At 45.8% G+C, this 21,797-nt stretch overlaps 2 protein-coding genes across 5 annotated transcripts in view; one reads left to right on the forward strand and one right to left on the reverse strand.

The window, feature by feature from the left end:
• The window catches only part of ELAC2 (elaC ribonuclease Z 2), a 73,680-nt gene extending 56,260 nt beyond the window's left edge, over positions 1-17,420 (forward strand). The window contains exon 26 of the mRNA XM_055258700.2: positions 16,355-17,420. Within this exon, the coding sequence (XP_055114675.1) occupies positions 16,355-16,393 (39 nt within the window). The 3' untranslated portion in view covers positions 16,394-17,420. The remainder of the gene's footprint in view (positions 1-16,354) is intronic.
• ARHGAP44 (Rho GTPase activating protein 44) overlaps positions 1-21,797 on the reverse strand; it is a 201,335-nt gene that overhangs the window by 21,505 nt on the left and 158,033 nt on the right. For all 4 annotated transcript variants that reach the window (XM_055258708.2, XM_055258706.2, XM_055258705.2 and 1 more), the window contains exons 11-16: positions 20,580-20,691; positions 20,100-20,181; positions 17,277-17,357; positions 13,902-14,015; positions 13,136-13,227; positions 10,973-11,153 (exon numbers count right to left, since the gene is read on the reverse strand). In XM_055258708.2, the coding sequence (XP_055114683.1) occupies positions 10,973-11,153; positions 13,136-13,227; positions 13,902-14,015; positions 17,277-17,357; positions 20,100-20,181; positions 20,580-20,691 (662 nt within the window). The remainder of the gene's footprint in view (positions 1-10,972; positions 11,154-13,135; positions 13,228-13,901; positions 14,016-17,276; positions 17,358-20,099; positions 20,182-20,579; positions 20,692-21,797) is intronic.

The raw sequence follows: 21,797 nt of genomic DNA on the forward strand, positions 1-21,797 counted from the left end.
CAGAATGGAGCTAATACCTCCCTTCCTGTTTCTGGCATTTCCATGAAGATAGTTTATCAATTATTGAGTGATAAGATATATTTAGCATGCCCTTGCACCACGACCTGGTGGCAGAAGCTGAGTGGTCATACAGTGGGTTGTAGTAGGGTCTAGCTAGCTAAGCCAGTGGTGTTTTATGATGTGGGTAAGCTGGAGATTCAGAGAATCAGACGACATCTTGATGAAGGGAATATAAAGGCCTAGTATCTGGCTTGTGTTTTTGGGGTATAACGTGGTGACTCCACACCCTCTCCAGCTCAGGACAGTAGGGCTTTGAAAGCAGAGAATCTGGGTAAGAATCCTAGATTTTCCAATGACTAACTCTATAATATGGAGGAGTTCTATCTGATTATCCTCCATTCATCCTTTGTAAAATGGAATAACATGCTTCTCTTCCTTCGATTTGTTGTAAGAAGCCAGTGAAACTGTAGGCATAAAGCGCTTAGCTCTTACTAAGAAATTAGTAAGATGTAGTGTCAATGATAATGCTTTGTGCTTATAGGTACCAAGCGCATTATGACTTGTTTTTAAAAATCTCCTCAGAGAAAGAGAATGAACACAAGTCTAAAATATGTTGATAAAGCGGGGAAAAGGATACTCTACTGAGGAATCAGGCACAGCACGACAGAGATGCTAGGGAGACCCCATCTGGCTCATGTCACCTGGGTTTATCGGGTTTCCCATCAGATTTCTTCCCTTCCTAACAGGGACCCTAAACATCAAAAGATTTTTGGGTGAGTTCTCTGATAGAAATAGAGCAGGGAGGCTGGGCGCAGTGGCTCACACCTGTAATCCCAACACTTTGGGAGGCTGAGGTGGGTGGATCATGGGGTCAGGAGATCGAGACCATCCTGGTTAACATGGTGAAACCCCGTCTCTACTGAAAATACAATTAGCCGGGCGTGGTGGCGGGTACCTGTAATTCCAGCTACTCAGGAGGTGGAGGCAGGAGAATGGCGTGAACCCGGGAGGCGGAGCTTGCAGTGAGCTGAGAGGGCACCACTGCACTCCAGCCTGAGCAACAGTGAGACTCTGTATCCAAAAGAAAAAAACAAAACAGAAAAATAGAACAGGGAACAAAAAATGGGGACTGGAAAAAAATGGGGACTAGAGGTTATTATTGGTCCCGTTTCCCTAGGTCTCTTAGTCTCGCAGGGCTCTGCTGAGTTGGATGACCCAATTTGGGTTTCAGAATAGGGGATGCTAACAGCCTACTTAGATGATTCCAAGCTTAGGGAACAAACAAATAAAGAGGGGATGCCTGCAAACCCTTCTAAGTCTTACTGCCCAACCCAGGTCATTGGGGCAGTAAAGGAGTCAGGAGTCAGAAGGGTCATCTTGTCTGAAAGGTTCTTTGGAAAACAAAATACACTAGGGCACAGGAGGCTCAGCCTGGAATGGTCACAGCATTTCCTGCTTACACAGGGTGTTCCATGTCCTGGGGAGCCTCCTGCAACCGTCAGCTGTCCTTGGCTGCTAGGATATTTTCTGCTTTGTCACTAAGCCCTTGGTGTTTGTATATTTCATGCTTGTAGAATTAGCTCAATTGCTCATGGTAAGGTGGAGACAGATAAAAACATTCAAGCACCTAGGTGGCAAGGAAAGGGCTTGATCAGGACGCCTTGTCAGTGGGAAAGTGGGCCCCGCCACGTTGCTACCTTAAAAACATGAGGATGTCACTCAAAAATCTGATTCCTGTACTAAGAACAGCTAACATTTACCATGTGCTAAGCTTTGTTCTAAACACTTTGTCAGCAATATTTCATTCAATGCTCAGAATGATTCAAGTCAGTGCTTACCATGATTTCCCCATTTTGCATATGAAGAAACTGAGGCATTCAGAGTTAAGTAGCCAGGATTTGAACTCAGAGGGAGCCTGATTCCCATGCTCAGACTCTGCATGCAGGGCTATTTACAGGGTTAGTATTTTCACACAGTGTAAGCAGGGAGAAGTAGAAAGAGAAGAACTATAAATGGCTCCTTGATGCTAGAGATGAAGTGGCATGCTTCTTTTAAAGTCTGCAACCTGGTAGACCACGCAGGGAAAGGATTAGGCCCAGGACCAGTGGAACGACGGCTCAGGGTTCAAGAGGGAAGCAATGAAGTGATGTGTTGGTGAGGAGGTGCTCAGCGGCCAACTAGAGCAGCTAAGGGTAAACCGGTAGAAGATGTTGTCTGCTCACTTCTAAACCCCCTGAACTTAGAAAATGGGTCATTCCTTTTACTCCAAGTGAGAAGGTCACTGGTATTGTGATGGGGCAAACAAGGAAACCATGTGAGAAAAATGCCTTCCCAGCCACTCCATGATGGCAGGGTTCAGAATACGCCTGTCTTTGCTAAGGAATTGAGGCAGGAGGGGAGCGTGGACAAATTCAGTTCCAGACATTGCAACCACAGTGTACAATATTCTATTGTGTATCTGTCCACTAAAAGTTATGGGCCGTGCTATCTGGGAGGCTGAGGTGGGAGGATCATTGAGACCAGCCTGGGCAACAGAGCAAGACTCTATCTCATGAAAAAAAAAAAAAGAGTTGTGGATCAGGATCTTCTGATCCACACCCCCAAGTCTAACCCTGGCCAGTGTCCAGTCATTGACACACCCTAGATGGAGACCTTACAAAAATTAAAGAGAAACAAAGACCTTCCCCAGCAAAAAAAAAAAAAAGGGGGGGGGGGTGGGTGGAGAGGGAAGAGAAGGAAGAAGAGGGAAAAATAAAAAAGGAGAAAAAGAAGCCAAAATATAAAATTTGGAAGATCCCAGCTCCAAGAAGAATAGGTATCTATAGGTAGAATACACTTATCACCAGGCAGAATTTTGCTGTGGACCATTCTAGCTGAGTTGTCTGGCGTTAGCAGAACAGACCTCTGAAGATCAGACATCTGCAGTGCTGTTTCTGACTCCTGGTCAGGAAGAATCCTAGCCAGAGGAGGTGTCAGCCAATACATGGCTGTGAAGTCTTTAAGTCTATAGAGATTTGGAAGGTTTTGGTTTTTGTTCTAGAGATCAGTTACATTTGGCAAAGGCCAGCCAAGAAAGAGGGGGCAGGGAAACCTGGTAGCTTCGCAAATATCCACGGAAGCTTCCCAAACACCCATTGTAGGCGTGCACATTCAGGGACTGTAAGATGAACTGTGGCAGAGAACCACAGGGTCAGCAGATGGTGTCCTGGACAGCAGAGGTGAGTGAAAAGGGGACCCAAAGCTCCTAAGACTTAGCCTCGCCTACACGCACCCAGTGAGGCCTAAATTCAGTATTTTCCAGCTTTTCTAGGAGTAACTCCTCTCTTCAGTAAGTAGCAGCGAAGTACCTTAACCTCTCCAGTACACATAAAGGCCACATCCTCTGACAACATTTCAGACTTGGTCCCAGCATCCAACAAGGTCTAAGTCCGGGGGAGGAGGCTGATAAGGGGTCTGGACCAAAAACATCCCTCTCCATGCAGACAACCCTAAACCAAAATAGGAGTCACATTTTCCATCCATACGCAGATGACTTTCTAGGTAAGTTTGTCTTGTCATAGATTCAAGCTCTGAAGTAAAATTACTGCATCACTTATCCATGACATGATCTCTTTCAGGGATTTTTTTTTTTTTTTTTTTGAGACAGCCTGTCACTATGTCATCCATGCTGGAGTGCAGTGACACTATCATAGCTCTCTGCAGCCTCCACCTCCCAGGCTCAAGGGGTTCACCCGTCTCAGCCTTCTAAGCTGGGACTATAGGTGCATGCCACCATGCCTCACTAATTTTTAAAAATTGTTTGTATAGATGATGTCTTGCTATGTTGCTCAGATTGGTCTTGAACTCCTGGCTTCAAGCAATCCTCCTGCCTCAGCCTCCCATAGTGCTGGGATTACAGGTGTGAGTCACTGCACCTGGCCTCAGGGATTTTAATGTGCTGTTCATCCCTCCACCGCAGGATCTACGGAGGACATCCACGTCTGCAATTGCAAAAACAAGTCCCTTGGGGCACTGGTTCAGTTTATGTTTTGTGATGTACTAAATTTGAGAAATGATGTATGCTACAGCCCCCTGTGGAGGTCTGTGGCTTGTAACAGCATGTTAAAGACTCTAAGAAGTCATACACTAAAGAAACTGGTTTCAATGTGTTGATCATGTGCTTCAGGAACTTATTAGACATCAGAGTCCACCCTCCTTCCCACTCATAATATAACCAACTACCAGTGGAAACTGGTATACCATAGGGCACAGTTCGAATTATTCTAGAACTCTCTCAATCAAGTGTGCCTTCTCCAAATTACTGAACTTCTAGATTAAAGTCCACATGGGTGGGACAAGCCCTTTGCAGTGCAGCTCTCAAGCAAAGGCTGAGAATGGGTCACCCACTAAACAGAGCTCAAGGGAGGCTGCTGGCCCTGATGTAAATATCCCATAGACCATTTGGGTTGCTGTCAACTGGCTCTGGTAGAGAACCCCTGAAGATCAGACCACGGTGGAGCCAAGTGTAATGGCAGTAGGTGCGTGGGGTTTCAGGCCTGCAAAGAGGAGCTGTATGTTGGTCTTCTGAGAATCAAGGCCTGAGGTAGCTGGATCTCCATGGCAGATCGCTGGCCCATCAGGATCTAAGGAGATTTTGATGGGGTCTGTGGGGCAGCTTCATAGATGCTGTCAGGGCCTTGCCATTCGTGGGTTTCAGGCTACGAGAGACTAGAACTAAGTAGGGGCAACAGAACAGGTGGACAAGCCAGCAGGGCAAGTGCAGGGAGCAGGGGCCAGAGCCAGAAGGAAGAAAAGAGGCAGTAGGGAGGAAGGTACTGAGGAAACACAGAGGTAGGGTGTGGGCAGTGGTCTACTGAAGTCTCAGATGGGCATCTTGCAGGGCGTGGAGACAGAAAGGAGAGAAGGGGAAGATGGCAGCTATCTGACAGCTATCGGGAAGGGAGGGACATGATGCTAGGAAGGAGGTCACATTACCCATGTTGCTTCTATTCTGTTTTTGTGAGACGGAGTCTCACTCTGTCGCCCAGGCTGGACTGCAGGGGCACGATCTTGGCTCACTGCAACCTCCTCTGCCTCCTGGGTTCAAGCAATTCTCTTGCCCTAGCCTCCCGAGTAACTGGGATTACAGGCGTCTGCCACCACACCCAGCTAATTTCTTTGGTATTTTTAGTAGAGATAAGGTTTCACCATGTTGGCCAGACTGGTCTAGAACTCCTGACCTCAAGTGATCCGCCCACCCTGGCCTCCCAAAGTGCAGGGATTACAGGCGTGAGCCACTGTGCCTGGCCTGTCACTTCTATTCTTGCCTCTGGGCTTCTCCACAGGTCCCTCAACAGTCCTGGCCCAGCTTGTCCAGGCTCAGTTGGGGATGCAGCCAGTGGAGGCATCTGACAAATGCTTGGAGTCCAAAGCCCAATGCTAGTGGGTGCTCCCTGACCAACCAGCAAGAGTGTAGACACTTTGGCAAACTCTTCTGAAGGCAGTAGAAAAAAAAATTGATTTGACCAGGAAGTCTGGCACTGGTCAGAGAAATAGAAGGGACCGTAGAGTTACTTTCATTTATTATTTAGGACTAATGACCTAAGACACAAATTTCACTATTCTATAAAACAATAAAACAACTCAAACAAAAAAGACACTAAAAACATAATCTGCACCAGAAACTTTCTAAGAAGGAGCTTAAAAAGTACAGAAAACAATAGTGTGATTTATTTAATACTTTGTTGCTCAGAGTGTTGGCGGAGTTAGGACACCCTATATATCACACCAATACTCAATGGCTTAAGTTTTGATAAATTTAAAAAAAAAAATGTAGCATTGCCAAATTCTTCATTCAGAGTGGCAAAATTATTCAGTGGTTCCCAACCCCAGCCCACATTAGAATCACAAACTTATCCCAGGCCAGGCCATTTAAATCAGACGAGGAGATTTGGGACAGGTGATGGGGTTGAAGGGTTTTCTTTTCTTTTTTTTTTTTTTAAGCTTGTTCTGGCTCTTTGTTATGTAACAAACTACCCTAAAACTTAGCATGGTTATGTGGGTCACCAATCTAGAGTTCTGGCAGGGCTTGGCAAGGCCGGCCTGTGTGCATACACAGCACCGGCGCAAGGCCGGCCTGTCTGCACACACAGCACCGGCGCAAGGCCGGCCTGTCTGCACCCACAGCACAGGTGCAAGGCCGGCCTGTCTGCACCCACAGCACAGGTGCAAGGCCGGCCTGTCTGCACCCACAGCATTGGTGTAAGGCTGGCCTGTCTGCACACACAGCATTGGTGCAAGGCCGGTCTGTCTGCACACACAGCACTGGTGCAAGGCCGGCCTGTCTGCACACACCGCATCGGCAGAGGTGGTCTGACTTGGGCTGAAGACTCCAGAATGACTCCTTCTCAGAGCTTGGAGTTGTGCTGGCTGTCAGGACAGTGCTCAGCTGGGCTTGAGGGCTGAGGACTTCCATTTCTCTTCAAGGAGCTACTTGGATTTCCATGTAGGATGGTACTGGGCTCCAAGAGTGACTGTCCCCAGAGACCCAGGAAGAATCTATAAGCCTTCTTCTGACCTGGCCTCAGAAGTCCCAGAACATCACCTCTGCCACATCCTACTAGGTCAAGTAACTCACTAGAGCAACTCAGACTCGAAGGGAGGGCAATCAGATTCCAACACTCCCTGGGAAGACAATCAAAGTATCTGCTGCCATCTTTACCAAAGCTCTTGGTGTGGAGCTGCAGTGGATGATTGCATTGGCTTCCTGTGGCTGCTGTCACGAGTACCAACCACAAGGTTGGTAAACAACAGAAATTTCTTTCTTTTTTTTTTTTTTGAGAGGGCGTTTCACTCCTGCTGCCCAGGCTGGAGTGCAATGGCACTATCTCGGCTCACTGCAACCTCCGCCTCCCTGGGTTCAAGCAATTCTCCTGCCTCAGCCTCCCAAGTAGCTGGGATTACAGGCATGCACCACGATGCCTGGCTAATTTTGTATTTTTAGTAGAGACAGGGTTTCTCCATGTTGGTCAGGCTGGTCTTGAACTCTCAGCCTCAGGTGATCCACCCACCTCGGCCACCCAAAGTGCTGGGTTTACAGGCATGAGCCATCATGCCTGGCCCAGAAATTGATTTTCTAAATAAATTAGAATTGGTATTACCAGGTGAAAATCAAGGAGGGAGCAAGGCTTTGCTCTCTCTTCTAGCTTCTGGTGGCTGTTGGCAATCTCTGGCTTGTGGCCATCTCTTCAAATTTCTCTCTTCCATCTTCACATTTCTTCTGTGTGTGTAGTCAAATCTCTCTCTGCCTCCCTCTTAATAAGGATGCACATGATGTCATGTAGAGCCTACCTTGATAATCCAAAATAATCAATCCCCTTATTTCAAGATCCTTATTTTAATCACATATTCAAAGACCTTTTTCCAAAATAAGGAAATATGGATAGTTTCCAGGGCTTTAGATCTATTTTTCTTTGGTGGATGGGCATTATTTTACCTACCACAATGATGAAAAATGTATATGTAAGCTCCTGAATTGGACCCCAAGCCCTGCTAAAGAAACCCAGCTTCCTGCATCATTTCAAATCAGAAAGGCATCAGGACTAAAGCCCAGAGTTGTGAGGGAAGTAAGAAGCTTTGTATGACATCTAGAACATAACAGCCAGCCTAGGAAAGTGTCACTGACACAGATCGGTAACTTACCATTTCTTTGCAATTTTACCCAGTTTTTCTGCCCCCCAACTTTCTTCTTTTTAAATAAGTATCTGCTTTATTGATATATAATTCATGTATATATATATTTTTTAACTTGGCCAAAAACCTCCAATAACACGAGCTTTAATTTGTCAGGGTTTCAATGAGCAGCGTGAAGACCTTAAAATGCATCTCATAGATTTCAAATGATCAGAAATGGGGCCAATATAGAGAACTGCCCTAATGTTACTAGGATAACATAGGGACTCAAGAGATGCAAATTTCTTTCCTCTCCCCAAAAACACCCACTCTTTAAGGTCAGATAAGAACTGATCTTCTACAATTCACTACAATTCCTTACAACGTACGCACAGATGCTCTAGCTCAGACAACTCAGGGAGAGCCACCCTAAACCAGTAAGACCTTCGTTGACTTTAACTTTTTTTTTGGAGACAGAGTTTTGCTCTTGTTGCCCAGGCTGTCATGCAATGGTGCGATCTTGGCTCACCGCAACCTCCATCTCCCGGGTTCAAGCGATTTTCCTGCCTCAGCCTTCCAAGTAGCTGGGATTACAGGCATGCGCCATCATACCGGGCTAATTTTGTATTTTTAGTAGAGACAGGATTTCTGCATTTTGGTCAGGCTGGTCTCGAACTCCCGAGCTCAGGTGATCCACCCGCCTCGGCCTCCCAAAGTGCTGGGATTACAGGTGTAAGCCACCACGCCTGGCCTGAATTTAACATTTAATACACATTTTGAAACATATATTTTATTTTACGTACAACAATAAATTATGTAATAAATTTCCTATACTCTTAAAGTAGATGGTGGCAGTTTCAACTTTAAATAAGAATAGTATACAGAGTGGACATATCATTTAGAAAATTCTTAAGCAGGAGGGCTTTATCAGAGATAAGGTATCTGCTTAAGATATTGCTGAAGCTTCTGCATCTGCCTGCAGATAGTGGGCCAGCAAACTCTGAGTACTCCAATGCATCTGCAGTGGTAACTCTCTCTCAGAGGCCATTTGGAGTACGCCCAGGAGGCACTGGAATCAAACCAGATCTGGCAGAGAGGATGGAGGAGGGATGGAGGGGCACACTTTGGAGGTAGAAACACCTGGGATGGAATATCAGGAGTGCTGTATCACCCAACCAGGACCAGAATTTACCCTCAAGAGCATCCCTTCAGCTTACAGAGATTTCACAAAGGAAATGAGTTAATAAGATTTAAAAACAAGTTCCAATGCTCTGTCTAGTTTTCTCTGTCTCCGACTCTCAGATTCTAAGTATGTTCCTTTTTATAGATTAAAGAAATTTTTTCTGAGGCCAGGCACAGTGGCTCACACCTGTAATCCCAGTACTTTGGGAGACCAAGGCGGGAGGAACACTTGAGGTCAGGAGTTCGAGACCAGCCTGGCCAACATGGCAAAACCCCATCTCTACTAAAAATACAAAAATTAGCCAGGCATGGTGGCTCCCGCCTGTAATCCCAGCTACTTGGGAGGCTAAGGCATGAGTTTTATTACTTGAAACCAGGATGTGGAGGTTGCAGTGAGCCAAGATTGCACCACTACACTCCAGCCTGGGCGACAGAGCGAGACTCTCTTTTTCTTTTTTTTTTTTTTTTTGAGATGGAGTCTTGCTCTGTCACCCAGGCTGGAGTGCAATGGCACGATCTCGGCTCACTGCAACCTCCACCTCCCAGGTTCAAGTGATTCTCCTGCCTCAGCTCCCTGAGTAGCTGAGATTACAAGTGCGTGCCACCACGCCCAGCTAATTTTTGTATTTTTAGTAGAGACGGGGTTTCACCATGTTGGTCAGGCTAGTCTTGAACACCTGACCTTATGATCCACCCACCTCAGCCTCCCAGTGCTGGGATTACAGGCGTGAGCCACTGCGCCCAGCCAAGACTCTGTCTTAAAACAAAACAAAACAAAAAAAAGAAAGACATTTTTTCATACTCATTTGAATTTCTAAGAATTTCCTTTTTTTTTCTTTCTCCACTAAGTGGAGAACAATAAACACCAGCATAGCGCACACAAACAACTCCCATCTGCCATATACAAATTGTCTCTGATAGGTGAAGTAACAAAGAAGAGATATTGGCCATTGTGAAGGCCTTACCATCATCCCAGGAACCAAGCCTAGGTCTCCTCCGCCAACTTTAGTTCTCCAATACCAACTCCCATTCGGAAAGAAGCGGGGTGAAAAGTGAGATTCATACACCTCTAACAGTTCTTGGATTTTCAACCTTCCCTCCTGTGCCGCTTTAGGCCATGGGCCTTTCAAGCATATCTTTCTGGCTTCCCAGTGGTCTGTCAGGAAAGGGGAAGGTTCTAGCTAGGTTACTTCCTGTTGTCTGCATTTCCGATACTCCCATTCAATGCTTTATGCTCTCATCTATCCTAAAGGAGCACTTGCTACATTTTATTTTACAGTAGTAATTTTTAATTTCTAACCAAAGTTTACTGAACTGATGTGCCTGACCAACCAACACGATCCCCACCTGTAAGAGGTATTCATGGATGCCTGCAGCTTGCTGAACGCGCTCATTAGTCCACGTCCTCTGGTTGCCATGGCTGAGCTGGTGCTCACCGTGAGTCAGCTGTGCTTGTTATGAAACCTGTTTAGGCCCATCTTACTTGCTATGGGAATCATTATGTAGTTCAATATTATATAAACTAATTTAACATGAATGTGGACAGGGTTGTTGCTATGCAAACTAAATTGAATGTACTTACAAGCCTCTTAATAACTGCATTGAAGTAGTTATGGATGTTAATAATAAAAGATACGAAAACATCTTAAAAACCTAGAAGGATTTTACACTCAGGCTGTTTCAGGTTTTAGGCTGAAACTGGGAATGTTAAACTGTACATTAAAGGTATTGTTTGTGCCAGGATGCTTCTGAAGAATGCAATGAGCCGATTTATAATCAAAGTAAAGCCACTACAAATTCTGGAATTGATCTACATGTATACATTTTGATTCCAAATAAAGTGCATATGTATTTTTTTTAATTCCCCTCAGTGACTACTTTTTCTTTCTTTTGATGAGAACTAATTAATACTGATCACAACTCTGTCAGCTAAGAAGGCTACACTGACTTCTGGTTTAAAGGGCGGCAAGCCAAAGAAACTCATCCCAGACACAGCAGATAGAGTTTAATTGCTACGAGTCACCTAAACTGCTGAGAGTCAGTGCAGCCTTCCCGTAATTGTATTTTTCTTATGTGTCACCCATCCACCTCCACCATCTCCCCTAATCCCCATTGCTGAGAAAGAGACACCAGTTCATACCCATCCTTTTTGTAAAACTCCAGCATCATATTATCCGTGGCGACGCTGAGGGGCCGGCGGGCCTGCTCGGGCTGGCGCCGGTCAGCAGGGTCAATGTCTGGGGAGGGCATTGAGCTGTAGTTGGCATTATGGTTCACGTGTACTGGACTCCCATAATTGCCAGTAATGTTGAACTCTATCTCTGCAGGGAAGAAAGAATTGGTACACGTGAACTGTTGGTCTGCCACACCCTTTCTGGGCAGGAGAGGAATGAGTCCAGACACCCACTCCCTCATATGTCATCCCTAGAAAATTTCATCCCATGGTTCCACATATTAATTCACTTTATTAATATAATGTATCACATTAACAGGCCAAAAAAGGGAACACATGTGATCACCTATATAGGCATTTAATAAAGCAATGTCAATTTGTGAAAAAAAAAAAAAAAAAAAAAAACTTTGTAAAAACAGAAACAGATGGATACTTTCTGAAATATATGAAATATTCTTTCTAAAACCTCATGCTTAAGACTGAAAGCTGACAGCTGTCCTAATCGAATCAGGAGAAATGGCAATACTCACTATCACCACCATTACTTAACACCATTTGAGAAATGCTAGCCAATGGAATTAGTCAAGAAAATAAAATAAGAGGCAATATTAATATTTATAGATGATGACACTGCCTTTCTGGAAAACCATAGAGAATAAATTCAAGATATTAGAAATAGAGATTTCATTAAAGTTGTTTTTTGGCTGTCAAAGAGATACACAGAAGTACTCATTCCATCCTTTCCTAGTCACTGAGAATAAATTAGCTCTGCACAGTTCTGTCTGTCTGCAGTGGTAATGAATTAGCTCAGCCACAGAACCTATAGGATTACTGCCTTGACTCCTACCTCCTTTATTTCTTTATCTTGATTTCCCACACCCACCCAACTCTGTTATCAACGCAACTCTTAGGGAGTCAGCAGTTCAGAACTTAAAACACATGAAGCAAAAGAAAGACAATCAAACTTCTTCAATGTTAGAACAGCATTAATTGATTACCTCTAATGGGCAGTGCACAGAATTACTAACCTACCCTCACATGCCTTAACAGCTGTTGCAGCACAGCAAAAAGCATTCCCTTAATGTCTACCAAACATAAGGTACAGTACCAATTATTATGTTTTTAAGCAGATGCTGAATTTAGTGTAACAAGTGCTATCTCTTCAAAGCTGTCACCATTGAGAGTCATCTACTTATGGAGCGAGGCTTCTGTGGCTCAGAACATCTCTGAAACTCCCTCTTAGGAAGCTGCCTTCAGAGCCTAATTTTGAAGCAGGCATTAAAAAAAAGAATCTCATTGCCTTTGAGATTGAGCCCCACCTTCACAAGCTGAGGGACAACTCAAAGGGCACAACCTAGGGTGGCAAAAAGGGGGTCTGTAAGGCATCCAGGTGATCTGTAAGTCCTGAATAAAGTCCCCATCCATCTCAGGAACCTGTCTCCCTCTCTGCATCTACGTGGGGCAGAGGATCTTACCTTCCTGCACAAGCATTCTAAGATTTGCAGATTTGAAGAAACCATGGTATGGATATTAGACCAGTAAAATCCACGGACATGGTTAGTACAGACAATGGACACCTTCAGGCCAGAGTGTCCCTTGAAATAGAGATTACAGGCCGGGCGCAGTGGCTCAAGCCTGTAATCCCAGCACTTTGGGAGGATGAGGCAGGCAGATCACCTGAGGTCAGGAGTTCAAGACCAGCCTGAGCGACATGGAGAAACCCTGTCTCTACTAAAAATACAAAATTAGTCGGGCATGGTGGTGCATGCCTATAATCCCAGCTACTCAGGGGGTGGGAGTGAGGCAGGAGAATTGCTTGAACCTGGGAGGCGGAGGTTGCAATGAGCCGGATCGCACCATTGCACTCCAGCCTGGGCAACAAGAGCAAAACTCCGTCTCAAAAAATATAGAGATTACAGAAGGAAGCTGCCATGACTCCACCCTGATACGTGTGTGCCTTTGTGCGTGTCTGCGTGTGTGTGTGTGTGTGTTTGTGTGTGTGTGTGTGTTTATAGGGGAATAAAAAAGAAAAAGCCTGTGGGCCGTGGTACTTGGCTTCAAAGGCTCAGAACTCGCAGTGACACTCCTGTTCCCTGCCTTTTGCCCCAACACCTAGGTGCTGTCACGTACCCCCAGGGAAGAACCAGTCTGCATGCTGGATGATAGGTTCAATGATCCCAACAATCTGCAGCGACACTGTGGTCATCATCTCTGTAATGTTCCTGTAAGCAGAGAGCAGAGGCGAACAGGGTGGAGTTAGTAGCTGAGGCAGGGTTTGAGGCCCATGGTCCTCTGGCTGCAGAGCCCAGGAAGGGGCCCTGGACTGGAAGCCTGCAGGCGGAGGTTTGAGAGCAGACTTCCTCTTGGGAGGGACACTTCATCTTTCTGAACTTCTCTTTTTCCATCTGCAGAATGGGGATACCCCCAGGGCACATGAACAATCCCTACAAAGCCACTTTCAATGTGAGGTGTGATTCTCCTCCCTCCCATCCCTGTGATTCTCATCCTCTTTCCAACTCTGCTGTCTCTGGAGACAGCCCTCTATGCCTCCGAATCCTGAGGCTGGGATGTGTCCTCTTATGACAGAGTCAAAGAGCTTGCCTGACCTGTGCCACCATGTCCTACACCCTCCTTTCCCCTCATCCCAATGCTGACTTAATTAGCTCAGAGAAGACCCTGACTTCAGACCTGCAGCTCTGGGACCATCAACAAACAGAAAGATCTGCAGAATTCTGTGCCTCCTCCTCAGCCTAAAAGAGGAGCAGGCCAACACAGAAATAGGGTTTGGAAAATACATGAGGCTGGTGCTCAGCTAGGCCCCAGCTGTCCTGCCCACCCTGCTCAGGCCCTGCAGTCCCACCTGATCACCCACATTGCTTCTCTACCCTGTACTTACCCTTCTGCTTGTGGCCATAGGAGGTTGGGTCCTAAAACAATTGCCATGTTACTGGGAGTCATCTTGTTTACATCTTGATATTCTGACAGCTTGGATAAAAATTTGATCAAGTATCTAAAAGAAAATTAGAAGGGCTAGGTTTAACCAAGGCTCAACACCAGCCATGTCCCCCTGGGGACTAGACAGAAGCTTCTCCCATGTCATATATCTCACTGACTAGGAGACTCATGCACCTGCAATGTAATGAACATGGGTCACGTGTCAGGAAACGGAAATTCTGCATCCTCTTTCCAAAAACAGACAGGCTCAGATCTCACTGGGTCAGGTGTCAACATCTGCTTCAACTAACACTGGCCAGAAAGTCTCCATCTTTCCTTCTGACTCAGTATATAATGACCTGAAGTGCCTCGCTTTTTACAAACCCCATTACTTCTTGCCATCTTCCCTGTGTGCAGGAGTGATAAACAGTATGTCTAAGTACCATTGGCAGGAACATCTACATGCTAGGGGTGGTGTTTCCCGGAGTTACCCTCAGTTCGGTGCTCTGGAAAGATCTAAGAAAGAAAAAGTCCAACACAGACTTAGTATATGATCCAGCAATTCTACTCCTAGGGATAATACCCGAAAGAAAGCTGTCCACACACAAACTTGTACACAAATGTTCATGGAATCATAATTATTAGTAATAGCCAAAGGGTGGAAATGACCCAAATGTCCATAAAGGTATGAACCGATAAATTAAATGTGGTATGTCCATACAATGAAGTATTATTCAACCATAAAAAGGAATGAAGTATTGGCACATCCTGCAACATGGATACACTTGAAAACATTATGTTACGTGAAAGAAGCCCGACACAAAAGGCCACATATTATAGTATTCCATTTCTACGAAATGCCTAGAATAGGCAAATCTATGGAGCCAGAAAGTACATTAGTGGTTGCTTAGGGGCATGGTTGGGGAAAATAAGGAGTGCTTATGGGAAGGCGATTTCTTTTTTGGGGTAAGGGAAATGTTCTAAAATGAGACACGAGTAATAATTGCAAAACTATATGAACACACTAAAAACTACTACATTGCATGTGTTAAAAAGGTTCAATGGTATGAAAATCATAGCTTAATAAAGTTATTTTATAAAAAGAGCCAACAAAGAAGCTATATAGAAATAAAACAAATACAATGAAGAAGCTATGTGCAAATTTAAAAAAATAGCTCTGGCAAACGACACTAAAAATCTGCCAGGCCCTGACAAGGTGCCCCAGGACCCCGAGAGGACATGTTTTCTCTGGCCTCTCAGTTACAACAGGCTGTGGCCCTAACCCCATTTTGCTTGGATCATGGTGAAGCGACTCATTCGGGATTTTCTGCTCACCTTCGTCAGCCCAGTAAAAAGTCCAGCAGACTCACGTCCTACCATGTAATCACTTAGCTGTCACTGTGATAACTCCACCCACGGCCTCTCCTGGCCATGCCTCACCCTCCAAGAGGCCACACAGGTCTGGACCAGGATGTAGGACCTAAGCTGAGAGCTTAGGCCAACCCACAGGCTGGCCAGTGACCTAGGGCTGTGGTCAGCAACATGCCATAAGTTGAAACCATCCGATTCCCGCTCTTGGGATCTGATTCGTAATATACATACAATGTACTACTTCAGTCATTTTTAGATGTACAATTTGGTGGCAGTAAGTACATTCACAGTGTTATGAAACTATCACCACCATCTGTTTCCTGAATGTTTTCTTCTTCCCTAGCTAAACCTTGTCCCCATTAAACAATAATCTCGGCCAGGCGCCGTGGCTCATGCCTGTAATCTCAGGACTTTGGGAGGCCGAGGTGGGCGGATCACCTGTGGCCAGGAGTTTGAGACCAGCCTGGCCAACATGGTGAAACCCCGTCTCTACTAAAAAAAAAAAAAAACACAAAAATTAGCCAGGCATGGTGGCGCACATCCACAGTCCCAGCTACTCAGGAGGCTGAGGCAGGAGAATCACTCGAACCCCGGGTGGTGGGGGTTGCAGCGAGCCGAGATTGCACCACTGGACTCCAGCCTGGGAGACAGAGTGAGACTCTGCCTCAAGAAAAACAAAACAAAACGAAAACCAATCATCTCCTGTCTCCTAGCCCCTGGCAACCATCTCCTAGCCCTGGCAACCACCATCCCATTTTGTTTCTCTATGAGTTTGACCACTCCAGGTACTTCATATAAGTGGAATCATGTATTGCATTTGTCCTTTTGTAGTTTGTTTGGCTTCTTTCGCGTAGCACAACGTCCTCAAGGTTTATCCACGTGACGACAAGAATCAGAATGGCATCCATTACCTGAACATATCACATTTTGTTTATCCACTTATCTGTAGATGGACATTTGGTTTTTCACCTTTTACCTACTATGAATACTGCTGCTACGAATACGAGTGTGCAAATATTAAGTCCCTGCTTTCGATTCTTTTAGGTACATATCCAGAAGTGGAATTGCTGGATCCTACAGTAATTCTGTGTTTAATTGTTTGAGGAACTGCCACGCCGTCATTCTGGAGATTTTTAACAGGAAAACAGAAATAACCAGGCAGATGGCAGTAGGTGCTGATGCTGAAAATCTGCCTCCGAAGAAGCTGGGAGGAAAGGCAGCAGGGCCGGGATGGGTGCTGGCATGACAAAGCGGTAAAGCAGCAGAGTGTGAAGCAGCAGGAGCCAGGCGTGGAGAAGGATCTGCAGCGCGCCGGAAGTGGAAGCTCGAGTGGTAGCAAGAAAAGCGAGAGGCAGACGTGGAACACAGCTGGGGCTCGGGAATGGGGGAGTACGGGAGAATACGCTCCCTCGTCTCTCCTTCCTGTGGACTTGCTCAAGGACACTTCTGCCTCCCCCAGCTCCCATGTAGGTCAGCTTCTCCCAGGTGTCCACCAACACCTACCTGTCTTTACCACAAATCCTCAATATCTTAAGATAGCTTGCATTCATCTTTGCACCTTTAACTGAATTAGCCAATGGTTTGCTTCTTTGAGTCCATTTCCTCATCTAAAAAATGGCAATAATTATTCCTGCCTTCCCTCACAGGGTGGCTTGGGGTTTAAAAGAGACCATGCATGGTGGTGGGTGCCTATAGCTACTCGGGAGGCTGAGGCAGGAGAATGGTGTGAACCTGGGAGGCGGAGCTTGCAGTGAGCCGAGATCATCCCACTGTACTCCAGCCTGGGCGACAGAGCAAGACTCCATCTCAAAAAAAAAAAAAAAAAGAGACCATGCATGTTAATAATGTCTTGGACATCATAAAATGCGATGCATGGTAGTTACCATGACTTTTACCCGGGGAGTTGTATGTCTGAGGCTTACCTAAGCCCAAGCCATGTGTCTACACTTGGTAAGTATCCACTTACCGGATGTTGTTGTGATTGGCCTTGGGCAACTTTTCACAAGCATTCCACAGAGCCTGAAGCTTCTTGTCTTGCTCCTGGATACTGAGAAATTGATAGGAAAAGTCATTGGTTGAGCATGAATCAATAAAGTCTCATTGGAAATCATATTAACCAATCATTGTAATATCTGATACCAACCATCGTAACTGACCATATCAGCAAGCTAGTATTAAAAAATTTGGTTGTTATGATTTACCCCTCTATGTTCTCCTTCTGTCTTGTCCTGTGCTATTTTAACAATGCTTCCTCCACACACATCAGAGGCCCCAAGTGAATACGTGCCAGAGCCAGAGACCTGCTCTGGTGTGGCAGGGCTATGGGGCTGCAGGAGGACACAGATGCCAGTCAGGGAGCTCAGCCCAGGGGGTATTCTGAGCCTGTATTCTGCATGACTCCAGCATGGAAACAGATCATGTAAATGGCTTGCGATGATGTGTCCTTTTTGAGTTTCAGGCTATCTTGCACTGTCCTGGTAATCCCTAACTTCAGCCCTTGCTTCCCTGGCTCCTCCTGTGACTCCCGGATGTCCCACCCTGTGGCAAATCTGTCTGTGTCCTGCTGAGTTGGCCTGAAGTGCAATGTCTTGTTAAGGTTAGTGTTGGCCTCTGATGAAACTCAGCTTCAGTTCATAGGTTATCAACTCAACAGCCTTGGGAGCCTTGAATCACAGAACCCAGACCAATTCAATCGAAATCTCTGAAAAAAAGGTTCAAGCATTAGTATGTTTAAAAAGCTTCCCAGGACACAATGATGCACACAGAGGGTTGGAAATCACTGTTCTAGGCAAAATTACTTGGTTTAGATAATGTGATCTTAGGTACTACATGCATGTCCTCCAGTGGTAGAAATAGGTTCTTGTTTTTCCCTGGTTCAAAGACACTGACCTCTTTGAGTCATCTGGATCATTCCTATTTCTTAATGGAGACCCACATTTGCAAATGAAGTGGGAACAGGAGTATCTCTGGATAGGTCCTGAAGTACTGAGCTATCCTGCCTTTATCTAACTGTATATCATCAAGATCAATAAATAATAAGAGTGACAGTTTCCATCAAAGGATATGTTCTCACTTGGCTTCATCCCTAGGACCACATTCTTGTCCTAGAGAGGCAAAAAGTGCTGTGGTTAAGTGTAAAGGCCCTGAAACCGGACTCCTTGGATTCCAGTTCCCATTCTGCCACTTATTAGCCAGCAGGTAACCTGTGGTTACATACCTGTTCAATACCTCAAATTCCTCAAATGTAAAATAGGAGAAACAGCACACCCCACTTCACAGGGTTCTTGTCAAAATTACGTGAGTTAAAAACATACAATGAGCTTAAAACAATGTCAAGTCTCTAATAAGTATTCAATAAATGGTAACACTTATAATTATTAATATCGTGAAACCCAGCACTCCCTTTTCACAATGAGATAAAAGAGAACCATATATTCAGCCACCCTTTGGAAGTGCATAATCTCCATTCTGCTTTGGAAATAAAATACCATTATGCAACTTGATTGGAGTTGGCTTTTCTCACTCTACACATTTGAGCCTGGCTTCCCTTCCAGGTCAGGTGGGCCTCTTCCAGGCCCAGTTCTTCAAACAGTAGAAGGAGCAGCATCAGACACATATTCCACTGTTGTTTCTGACAGGTGATGAGAAACCACACCTGTTTCTCATGGTGTTGTTGAGAAACACACCAACAACTAAATCCCATGACTAGAAATCTCTAGAAATCATTTCCTTCCACAGGCCCCTAGCTAAGGTGGCTATTTGCTCTAGTCCTGCTCTCAGAAAACATTCTTCTCCCTCCTTCATCTCCCACCTAGACTATCTCTACCCTCATCTCCACTACCTTTGTGCTGGTAGCAATTCTCCCACCCTGCTGTTGTGTGGGGGGTCCATTCGCTCAGTAAAAGTACATTCCTCCAAACAATACTATTTACTTAAGACAGCTCTTACCTATGCCCAAAAGAACATACAATGCCATCCTGATGTATGCATAACTGAGGAAATAAGACAGGACTCAAAAACCACACATAGCCAGAGCGTGTGTCAGGGCTAGCGGCTTGGCCTGCTCCATGCAGCCGTACTCTTCCTCACACACTGCTACAGCCGTGCGCCCGGCTTTGGGCTACGGCCTCTCCCTTGGGCGCATCTTCAGGAGGGGAGAGAGAGGCTGCTGCCCACGTGTCATGACACGTGACCTCCCTTTAAGTTCATTATTACTTACTGTTAAAATACATTCAGCTATTATAGATGAGGGTAAAGACCCTATGCCCACTCACTTGTCCTACTTTTCTGGCCAGAAGGAATCACTGCTGTCAGCCTACGTGAGCCCTTCCAGAACTTTCTTTCATATACTTACACACAAATATAGGCCCTTTTAAAATTCTATTGTTTTAAGTGTGCTGGGTGTTTATTGTCCTTTTTATAACAATAGAATGTCATAGGAGTCCTTGTTAACTTGCTTTCATATCTATTTATGTTAGCATGAATAACTCTACCTATTTTTTAATTGTTCCAGAGTGTGCGATGGTACAGACACTCCACAGTTTACTTAGCCACTTCCCAACCCCCTTCTCCAATGAATCTTTAGTGACTTCTAGGCTTCTGCTATCTCAGATAATGCTACCATCAATACCCCTGGACCTGCCTCCTTGGGCAAATGTATAAGCACTCCTTCATGGCAGAGATCAAGAAACAGGGTTGTGAGATCATAGGTTACATGCTTCTATAATTTCAGCACACACTTCCAAATAAACTGTAACTCACAGGACATTCCAAAACAAGGGGTACTCACTTGGAAGCCTGGATCCACTCATCATAGAGTTCAAAGGTCATAAGAGGTTCTGGCAACTCTCGGAGGTAAGATTTCAAAGCTCCTAGGCATGAATGAAATATTGGTTGTGAACTGTTAGGATGCGGCAGAGGCAAGACCCACCAGCCAGCACTGCCCATGTGGGTTCCCTCTGGGGATGGGCCTCCTGACCACCATGTCAACAGCAAATGGTAGCTTCCTATGGAAATGGGTGTGAGGCTCTGACAGGGGATCTGGCCCCTCTTACTTCCCACAATTACCTCGTCTTCCCTTGGCATGCGGGGAGGCCTTCCTTCAAGGGGCCAGAGCACCCAGCCCTGAAACTGGGCACTGAGTGGGCACATCTGAAGTGCGTCGGGCAGCCACTGGCTCCAGCGTCCCGGACTTGTAGCCACACAGCCTCCCCACCCACCCCTTCCCTGTGAGCCTCCATGGCACACAGGAGCGCTGAGAGGTGCCCACCTGCAATTGCGTGGGGGTCTGCCGAGTACTCCTGCACATCCACCACGCAGCAGTCCAGGGCCGCTTTCAGCTTCTTCAGCTTGGAGGCAGAGGGGGCTACTCGGAAGAGTCCCTACCAACAGGACAGAGGGTCAGTGCACAGCAACTCCAAGGTACGACAGCAAAGCGCGGAGACCCCACAACAGCCTGCTTCTTTTCTCCAAAGCCTCTTAGATGCATTTGCCCAACACCATTTCCCAATCCCCTAGTCACCTGCTTTCTCAAATATCTCCCTCTTTGCACATAAGCAACTTCAGAACAGGAACTGGCTTTACCCACTGTTGTATCCCCCCAGCCTCGGGCAGGGGTGGCTCATCACACTGGCTCAGTAACTATTTACTGGATAAATGAATCTTGGGCACTTAGACACCTTGTTCTTGTGTGTGTAAGATAAAGCTTGGAGAAGAATTCGACAAAGACCTGGTCAGCCTGGCAAGTTGAATGTGAGAACGTCTATAGGGTGATGTGTGTGTGTATGTGTGTGTGTGTTGGGAAGCACCAGGGCTATACTTTTTGTTTTGTTTTTGTTTGTTTTTTGAGAGAGAGTCTGGCTCAGTTGCCCAGGCTGGAGTGCAGTGGCCCAATCTTGACTCAGTGCAACCTCTGCCTCCCGGGTTCAAGCAATTCTCGGGTTCAGTCTCCCAAGTAGCTGGGATTACAGGCGCCCGCCACCACGCCCAGCTAATTTTTTTGTATTTTTAGTAAAGATGGGGTTTCACCATGTTGGCCAGGCTGGTCTTGAACTCTTGACCTCAGGTGATCCACCTGCCTCAGCCTCCGAAAGTGCTGGGATTATAGGCGTGAGCCACAGTGCCCGGCCTATACTTTCAGAATCAAATAAAGTCTATGTCTTCAGGGGAAGGGCAGACTGGGTGGGGTGGTTTGTGAGGTTGCCTGCTTCCATTCTTCTGTATTCCGTTCTCAAGAGTTATTTTCAAATCACTGCCACTTCTTCCAAGTGAACCACTGCACCTTAGAGAGTGAAAGGGAGCTATGAAGTGAAAGAGAAGAGGAGAGGGCTGTGTGGAGGAGAAGATGAATGCAGGTCAGAGTTGGAAAGAAACCTTCACGTCACAAGTAAGTGACACATGGGTTAAAGACCTATCGGTTTCTGTTTCATCTTAGTTCCTTGCATTCTGTAATGCAACCCACAGGCTGATAAACAAGCAGGCAGAACAG

The sequence above is a fragment of the Symphalangus syndactylus genome, chromosome 20 (genome assembly GCF_028878055.3).
Source record: "Symphalangus syndactylus isolate Jambi chromosome 20, NHGRI_mSymSyn1-v2.1_pri, whole genome shotgun sequence".
In the NCBI taxonomy this organism is placed as follows: domain Eukaryota; kingdom Metazoa; phylum Chordata; class Mammalia; order Primates; family Hylobatidae; genus Symphalangus; species Symphalangus syndactylus.